The 9,768-nt window shown below is 38.6% G+C and overlaps 1 protein-coding gene across 1 annotated transcript; it reads left to right on the top strand.

The window, feature by feature from the left end:
* The first annotated feature begins 6,249 nt into the window (after positions 1 to 6,249).
* LOC131437541 (N(4)-(Beta-N-acetylglucosaminyl)-L-asparaginase) lies at positions 6,250 to 8,642 on the top strand. Its single transcript, XM_058606950.1, has 3 exons — positions 6,250 to 7,544; positions 7,597 to 7,979; positions 8,031 to 8,642. The coding sequence occupies exons 1-3, from the start codon at positions 7,415 to 7,417 to the stop codon at positions 8,616 to 8,618; spliced, it is 1,101 nt and encodes a 366-aa protein (XP_058462933.1). The 5' UTR covers positions 6,250 to 7,414; the 3' UTR covers positions 8,619 to 8,642.
* The last annotated feature ends 1,126 nt before the right edge of the window (positions 8,643 to 9,768 follow it).

Raw genomic sequence — 9,768 nt, 5'->3', positions numbered from 1 at the left:
TAGAATTTCATTCCGATCCGACTTCCGGTTCCGGAGATATAGGATGATATATACCAAAAAAGTGAAAAAAAATGCGCTCACTGTTTTTCAGAGATGGCTGAACCGATTTTCACAAACAAAGATTCAAATAAAAGATATTATGGTCCCATAGCTTGCTATTGATTTTCGTTTGAATGTGACTTCCGGTTCCGGAGTTATATGGTAATATGTGAAAATTTTAGAAAAAAATTACACTCAATTATCTCTGGAACAACTCAACCGATTTTCGCAAACTTAGATTCAAATGAAAGGTCTTATAATATCCTAAAAACATTGTGGAACATTTTATCTGGATCCGACTTCCGGTTCCGGAACTAAAGCGTGATAAGTGGAAAATTACCAATTTTATTAGTATTTTTCCACGAACGATGGTTAAAAACAGGTACAAATCCCATAAAACTGTCTGATAAATTCTTCTAGTTTGCAGAGCTTGTTAGTTTGTGGGCATAAAAACTTAATTCGGTACTACTGGTCCCCTCTTTTCCTGTTCCGAGAGCACCGAAAGTGGAGAATAAAAACTCCTAAAACTAAATTCACTTCGATTTCTCTGCGATGCTTGAACCGATTTTCACAGATCTTGATTTGAATTAAAGTTCATACTGTCTTTAAACCTACTGTGAAATTTCATCCGGATCCGACTTCCGGTTTCGCAGTTACAAGGCGATGAGTGTCAAAGTTTTCTAATCGCCATATAAAGTGACAATATGTACAACACCGAAAGAAGAAGAAAACACAAAACGAACAAGGCGTGCTTTGTTCTATTTCGTACACGTTGTGTAGTGATGTCAATAATAATAATAACAATCCTACTACATGTTTCATGCTGTTGATTCATGCTGTTTAGCACGCAGTACCCGAGTAAAGTCTAACATCAAAATTAGAACAAATTGATATTTGATTATGATAGCAACATCAGATTGAAATCCTAATATGATATCGACTCATCAAATTTCCAATTAATATCACATTGTGCTATCATTTTGCTGTTTAAAGGCAAAAGCTTTGTGAAACTCAAAAAATGAAAATAATAATATCAACAACTTAGTGAATCCATTGAAATTGAGCAAATTTCAAATGGCAGCACAAAAATGCAAAGTTAAGATTTAATGGAAGAATTATTTCTTCAATCCTTTGTTGTCTTTTACAAAAATGCTTTGACATCTTGCCGAGATCCTGCACTTGACCGCAACCATAACCGCGAAGAAACGATTCAGAGCCTCTAAATTCGTATTTCAAAGTGATTACATGTGCGAGTTATATGCGATCAAGTAGATAACTCAATTTGATGTTATAATGTTTGAATGCTACAGCTTTGGATATGAGAAGGACAAAGAGAACATTTTTATGCTGTGCTCAAATAGCCTCACTGCTATTCATGGTGGATGCGGGATGGAAGCGACGCAACGAGTGTGCACTGACAGAAACTACCTACATACAACTTTGTGAAACAACACTGCTTGTCATATAATCGAACATTTTCCATCTCCTGATAGCTAGCGCTTACAGTCCATAGCAATCGCCAAAAGTTCACATTCCAAAACACCTAAGTTCGAAACCGGATTCTCTCCGCGGTAGTGTGGACATTGTATGAAATCTTTTTTCTTGCTTACGACTAATATGGAGATTGCATAAAATCTTTTTTCTTGCTTGCGAGTAATATCACCTAAATGTATACTATCCCGAACCTTTTTTGGCTGTTCTATTTTTAGATTATGCTCGTGACGTGTCATTTCGAGAAAATCCACATCATATTAAGTTTTCAATGTACTTTCACTAAGAGCAAAACTAGTTTCCAGTTTGATGTCACACAGCATTTTTTTTGCTTTCAATTTTGATCTTTTAACCGTTAAAACGACCAAAACGATAGCAAATTAAGTAATCGATATTGTTCGTACATTCAGGTGCGAACGAAGCCGACGTTGCTTCGCTGCTTGCACGAAGGCCTGTTTTTTAAAGTTGATATTCGCATAGAACAAACCCCCGAATGACTATAAGTGAATGACGAACGAATATTCATGCAGTGATAATCGTCAAAACTGAATTCGCGATGATCGTTCGTGCTGTCTTCGAAGCAAGCAAATTAAGACCAGACCATAAGACCTTTCATTTGATCCTAAGATTGGGAATAACGGTTTTGAGTCCTGTTTACAAAATTTTTTACGGTTTTTGTTCCGCCAGTTTAAGTGACGGTGTACAATATTGAACACACTTTACCCTATAACTTCGGAACCGGAAGTCGTATCCGGATAAAATTCAGGAATTAATTACGTATGGGACCGGAAGACCTTTCATTTGAATCTAAGTTTGAGAAAATCGGTCAAACCATCGCTGAGAAAAGTGAGTGAGATCCATTTTGGTATATATGACCACTATTTCCGGTTCTTCCGGAACCGGATACCGGGAACCAGGATAGCCGGGATCGGTTTGTTTAGTTGCCCACTGATAATGACTATCGATTTGTGTAGTTTTGAGACCAGTTTAGTTAAGTGACGGTGTACAATATTGAACACACTTTACCCTATAACTCCGGAACCGGAGGTCGTATCCGGATAAAATTCAGGAATTCCGTATGGGACCAGAAGACCTTTCATTTGAATCTAAGTTTGTGGAAATCGGCCATACCATCGCTGAGAAAAGTGAGTGAGATCCATTTTGGTATATATGACCACTATTTCCGGTACTTCCGGAACTGGATATCAGGAACCAGAATAGCCGGAATCGGTTTGTTTAGTTGCCTACTGATAATGACTATCGATTTGTGTTGTTTTGAGACCAGTTTAGAAAATCTTTACGTTTTTTGTTTCGCCGGTTTAAGTGACGGTGTACAATATTGAACACACTTTACCCTATAACTCCGGAACTGGAAGTCGGATCCGGATGAAATTCAGGAATTCCGTATGGGACCGGGAGACCTTTCATTTGAATCTAAGCTTGTGGAAATCGGTCAAACCATCGCTGAGAAAAGTGAGTGAGATCCATTTTGATATATATGACCACTATTTCCGGTACTTCCGGAACCGGATACCGGGAACCAGGATAGCCGGGATCGGTTTGTTTAGTTGCCCACTGATAATGACTATCGATTTGTGTAGTTTTGAGACCAGTTTAGTTAAGTGACGGTGTACAATATTGAACACACTTTACCCTATAACTCCGGGACCAGAAGTCGTATCCCGATAAAATTCAGGAATTCCGTATGGGACCAGAAGACCTTTCATTTGAATCTAAGTTTGTGGAAATCGGCCAAACCATCGCTGAGAAAAGTGAGTGAGATCCATTTTGGTATATATGACCACTATTTCTGGTACTTCCGGAACTGGAAACCAGGAACCAGAATAGCCGGAATCGGTTTGTTTAGTTGCCTACTGATAATGACTATCGATTTGTGTTGTTTTGAGACCAGTTTAGAAAATTTTTACGTTTTTCGTTTCGCCGGTTTAAGTGACGGTGTACAATATTGAACACACTTTACCCTATAACTCCGGAACCGGAAGTCGGATCCGGATGAAATTCAGGAATTCCGTATGGGACCGGGAGACCTTTCATTTGAATCTAAGCTTGTGCAAATCGGTCAAACCATCGCTGAGAAAAGTGAGTGAGATCCATTTTGATATATATGACCACTATTTCCGGTATTTCCGGAACCGGATACCGGGAACCAGGATAGCCGGAATCGGTTTGTTTAGTTGCCTACTGATAATGACTATCGATTTGTGTAGTTTTGAGACCACGTTTTTTGTTTCGCCGGTTTAAGTGATGGTGTACAATATTGAACACTCTTTACCCTATAATTCCGGAACCGGAAGTCGGATCCGGATGAAATTCAGGAATTCCGTATGGGACCATGAGACCTTACACCTGGTTTTATTTCTACGATTTGGCTGGAATATGCTTCCATCGCAGAGCTATGATAAATGAAATTGAGTTGGTGTCTGTGCACGATGCTTAAATTTGTATAGTCAAATATTGTAGCACATAATATCATCATACATCATGCTTGTGACTGTCGTGTCCTTTGCGATTCGTTTCGGTCGCACAAAACATCTTTCTCTGGAAACTGTTCTTGAATCACTTCTGATAGTATGTTTACATTAGCGCTGATATCAAGTGATATACGGATATACTTGATATGCAATGATATCATGTGCGATATCACTTGATATCCCATACAATTTGATGTCAACGCGTATCACCATTTTGGCATGATATCCGGGATATCATGTCGAGTTGTAAAAAATCACAACTAGCAACACGGATGATGCCATTGTTTACTTATTATTATTACGCACTTATTTATGAACGTCACTTTGAGAGTGACAATAAACCATCATTATAATTTCGAATTTTTCAACGAATGCTGGCGTTCGGAGACCATTAAATGCAAGACTTCAATTATTGATTGAATTGTAGGAGAGGAAAGCAATATTATTGATCTTACTCCTAATGGGAACATTCAATATGACAACTCGACGTGAACATTTCAGAAGGGCACATAAACCAATGAGTGATTCTCTTTGTTTACTTTCTCTTCTGTTAATAACACCTAAATTTTCACGTTCACTTACCAAATTTGCATATAGAATGGAAGAAAATATCTCCAGCTTTGTAATAGTATCATATATGTAACGAACAATTGCGTAAAAACGCAGATATAATCAAAATAGAAAGTAAACAAAGAGAATCTGTCAATTGTTTTAAGCCCCTTTTGAAATGTTCACGTCGAACTTGATTTTCAAACGATATCATTTCGATCATATGTAAACACTTCCACGTGATATGCATATCATCTCGGTATATCAAGTGATATAAGCGCTAATGTGAATACGGTATGATACACACTACAGTGACTCTTATAAATGTAGTACAGTAACAGATCGGCTGAAAAGTTCGTATCGTTTCTATGAGAGGGCGCCATTAGAATTAAATCCATACCATTTTCAGTTAGTACCAACCTTCAAAAGATACGTGTATAAATTTGACAGCTGTCTGATTATTAGTTTGTGAGATATTGCATTTTGAGTGAAGCTACTTTTGTTATTGTTAAAAAATGGAAAAAAGGAATTTCTGTGTTAATGAAACACAACTTTTTGATGAAAAAAAGTGCCGCCGATACCAAAAAATGGCTTGATGAGTGTTATCCAGACTCTGAACCTGGCGAAGCAACAATTCGTAAGTGGTTTGCAAAATTTCGTACTGGTCATATGAGCACAGACTAACAGACATGACAGTATGAGTAAATTCTTATAAAAAATAATTTTTCGTGATGCACTAGCTCCACCTATATTGTACTGCGCGAACTATTTACTATCTGTACACCCCTTGTGTTATGTAAAAGTTCTTTTACTAGTTGGTTTCCCCTCGTTTGTCAACACCGATCAGCTGCTTGCAGGGATGCCTGATTTCATCAAAACATTTAAAAATGAATCGTCACAATAAATTATTGGATTACGTTGATAATATATTTAACTTTTTCGCGATGTTGGAAGGTAACCATTTATTTGACTCAACGTTGTTCATCTAGACTATTTTTCATTGTGTTGGTAGTTTTCACCCGAAATTAAGTGGCGGCAGACCAGAAGCAAGTAAATATTGTAACAAAACGGGTTCGATTTTGTCTTGCGTTGGAGGATGAGAAGTAGGCACAATTATGTATATAGTTTTGGCAATATGTATTAAATCTGTATCCTGCATGAAATTCGCATGGACGTATACAAATCAATACATTACAGGTAATTCTGTATGAATGGCAACTCTGTTGGTAAATGAAAAAAATAAACACAGTCTAGATGACAGACAGGATGTTTTTGATACACGGAAAATAAAAACTACCTATTATTTGACTACTTTTTACTTAATTTTGAGTACTTCCTTTCATTCACTCCTTCAATTGTTGTCAAAATACAAAGAGCAAAACCACCCAACAGCGAGAGTTTCGTTCAATAAGCTAAAATTAAGTAAACCGTATTAACTTGAAATTGAGTCAATATGACTCAACTATAGAGTAAATATAACTCATCTTTGAGTATTTTTTTGCACGTGTCTTACGAAAACTACCTAGAGCCACTTTACCTAAAATTAGGTTATTGAACGAAACCCCCAAATTGGGTGGAATGTACTTAAAATTAGGTTGATTTGCGGTTCCGTGTAGGGTAACCTGACGCCATCATGACACATGTGAGTACTGTCCCAAATGAAGAAATAATCGAAATGACCGTTAAAATGATTGAAGAATCTAATTTGAGTGTCCTGTCTGTTAGTCTGTGATATGAGCACCGAAGACGATGAACGCAGTGGACGTCCAAAAGAGGCTGTTACCGATGAAAACGTGAAAAAATCCACAAAATGATTTTCAATGACCGTAAAGTGAAGTTAATCGAGATAGCTGACACCCTAAAGATATCAAAGGAACGTGTTGGACATATTATTCACGAATATTTGGATATGAGAAAGCTTTGTGCAAAATGGGTGCCGCGTGAGCTCACAATCGATCAAAAACAACAACGAAAAACCATGCTGAAATTGAACGAATTGGGCTTCGAATTGCTCTCTCATCCACCGTATTCTCCAGATTTGGACCCCAGTGACTTTTTCCTGTTCGTAGACCTCAAGAGAATGCTCGCTGGTAAAAAATTCAGAAGCAATGAAGAGGTAATCGCTGAAACTGTGGCCTATTTTGAGGCAAAGGACAAATCGTACTACAAAAATGGTATCGAAAAGTTGGAAGATCGCAATAATCGCTGTATCGCCTCTGATGGCAATTATGTTGAATAATAAAAACGAATTTTGGCAAAAAAAACGATACGAACTTTTCAGCCGAACTGTTAAAATAAATTGTATTTGGTACAACATTATCTTGAGACATCGAGTACACAATGCGAGTTTCTAAAATTAAATCTTCTTCTTCTTCTTCTTCACTTCGGGGTTGTGTCACCTCACTTGAGATGACACCGATTGATGGCACAGCAACTTAGGCTATACCACCAGTTAATTTTCGTTTATAGTCCAATGGACGTTCTTTTCACTGGACTAAAAACCTCGCTGTGTGACAACGTGGAGTCGCCAAAGTTCGGATGAAAATCCTTTCTTTCTCGCGAAATACTAAAATTTTCACCGCACTAACACGATACAACGCGTTCATTCGTTGAAGGTTTCACCGAGAGTGAAATTAAATCTACTGTTCAGCCCTAGTTCAGCCTAACGTTACTGTCAAACATCTATATGACAATCATAATTGATAGGCTGATGCTACTATCTTCTGTAACAATGTATAGTAAAACCAAACAAAAATATTCATTCTTGCGAAGCTGTTGTCATAGATATATGTTATCAGCCAGCGTTCAATAACAGTGAAAAAACCAATGCAGTATAGAATAGGATGGCGTCGCTGAAACAATTAACTAGCATGTGCATTGTGATATTTTTGGTTATGCTAGAAGTGAACCGCAGTGAACAAACGCTTCCATTGGTCATCAACACCTGGGCTTTTACGAATGCAACTCTACGAGGTGGGTACCGAGTTACTACACTAATAGATCATGCCAATGTAATCTGTTACAGCTCATCAATCATTAACGGTGGGAGAATTCAGTGCACTGGATGCTCTAGTTGAAGGATGTAGCGTTTGTGAACGTGAGCAGTGCGATGGTACGGTCGGTTATGGTGGAAGTCCAGACGAAAATGGAGAGACCACGTTGGATGCCATGGTTATGGATGGTACGACGATGAACGTTGGTGCGGTGGCTGCTCTAAGAGAAGTGAAACATGCCATTGCTGTAGCAAGGCATGTATTGGAAAACACGAAACACACACTTTTGGTGGGAAACCAGGCAACCGAGTTCGCTGTTATGATGGGTTTTCACAGGGAGACACTGCAGACAGATCAATCGAAAAACATGTGGCTAGAGTGGAAGAACAATCACTGCCAGCCTAACTTTTGGGAGGTACCTTTAGATATGGTGTATATATTTGTGTGTGAGAAATCTATTTTCTAGAATGTTATACCGTCACCGTCCATGTCCTGTGGTCCGTACGAACCGATTTCGGCTAATTTGATCTCCAATCAATTCAAATCGGTTTTGTCGAACCAATTAGACCATCAGCAATCAGAAGAGTCACAGTTTGGCCGTTATAATCACGATACCATAGGCATGATAGTAATCGATACTGACGGTCACGTTGTCGCCGGGACATCAACAAACGGTGCCCGTAACAAAATACCGGGCCGTGTCGGTGATTCACCCATTCCAGGAGCAGGAGCTTATGCCGATTCCTTGGTCGGCGCTGCGGCGGCCACGGGCGATGGCGACGTGATGATGCGATTCATGCCATCTTTGCTGGCAGTTGAAGGACTGAGACAGGGACTGACTCCACAGTCTGCAGGAGAAGCTGCTTTGCAACGTATTGTAAAGTACTATCCTAGCTTTGTCGGAGGTATTGTAGTCGCAACAGCGCAAGGTGAGTACGGGGCAGCATGTCATGGTATAACGGAGTTCCCTTATTCAGTAGCCGAAGGTCAGGAGACTGATGTAGTGATAAAAAAAGTATCATGTATGGATAGAGAATGGGTTAGAGTTCAATAAAATTTTAAGTAACTCATTGAGAAATTTGATCCGGATTGATTTTTACATAAATTTTGATTAATAAACTTTTTTGATTATTTTTCTTGACCGACATCCGATCCCGAAAATTTGGAGCAACTTGAGCAACTGAAAGTTTTATATGGGAGATCTATAATAGAACTGAAACTGGAACAAACGTATCCCCAACAAGCCGTTTACTTGAAACAGTTCTGTGAAATTTGAAAATGGCATACGCTACCGTTCTATTTTTTCTATATTTAAAACACGAGTAAAACACTGCGGGGGCTTCCACTTTTTCTTGTTATAATGTCCAGATTTATATTTTTAAAGCACTGATAAGCCGAAGACGAAACGCGAGGAAATCGAAACTAAATATGTACTTTTTGTACAAACCAAAAACCCCTAAATGTTCAAATTTCGTGGCGGCCAGTAGTCGGACGTCACTTGTTTTCGCCCGAGACGTCAAATAGGATATGGCACCTAGTGAAATATCCTTGAAGGGTTACATAATTTGTACTGCTTTAAGCACTGATGAGCCGAAGGCGTAACGCAAGGAAATCGAAACCAAATATGTAGTTTTTGTACAAATCAAAAACCCTTAAATGTTCAGATATATATATTAAAACTCACAAATTATGCATCTGGAACTACAAAACAACTGAATATGCCCTTACCCACCTTACCCACTTGTACGCGGCGGGCAGATTTCCCCCCGGACGGCTGGCTATGTCTGCCAGCCGTTTTTGCCGGAATTCCGGCAAAAGTCTGGCAACAATGCAACAACCGTTTCCGGCAGAGAATTTCGCCTAGCGGTTATTAACGGTTCTTTTCTTTCGGATTCTTGCCATACAAGATTGGCAGAACCGTTTTGAATCGGTTCTACATTTTGAGCGTCTTGGTGTTATTTTTTCAATAAAAGATACATATGAAAAGCAATAAGTTATTGCCCTTCATATATACTAATTATGGAAAATTTTATTGTCAATAACATTGCTTTCTCACTACCAAACATACCCATATTTCAATCTCATTTACCTCGTCTCAAGATTCGTTTTTTTTTGTGCATGCGGGCTTGACGAATATCAAATGAATTCGAATAAAAAAAAGGAGGAAAATAAACAAGACACGTACGGCGAGATAATGACGCAAT

The sequence above is a fragment of the Malaya genurostris genome, chromosome 3, assembly GCF_030247185.1.
Source record: "Malaya genurostris strain Urasoe2022 chromosome 3, Malgen_1.1, whole genome shotgun sequence".
Taxonomy (NCBI): domain Eukaryota; kingdom Metazoa; phylum Arthropoda; class Insecta; order Diptera; family Culicidae; genus Malaya; species Malaya genurostris.
The sequence above is the reverse complement of the archived record's forward strand: the minus strand, read 5'-3'. Positions and strand labels throughout refer to the sequence as shown.

Excerpts from the sequence above, each read along its gene's own strand:
- LOC131437541 (XM_058606950.1), top strand. The coding sequence starts at position 7,415 with ATGGCGTCGCTGAAACAATTAACTAGCATGTGCATTGTGATATTTTTG. Across the intron at positions 7,545-7,596 it reads TACGAATGCAACTCTACGAG|CTCATCAATCATTAACGGTG; the intron begins GTGGGTACCGAG and ends AATCTGTTACAG. Across the intron at positions 7,980-8,030 it reads GCCAGCCTAACTTTTGGGAG|AATGTTATACCGTCACCGTC; the intron begins GTACCTTTAGAT and ends TCTATTTTCTAG.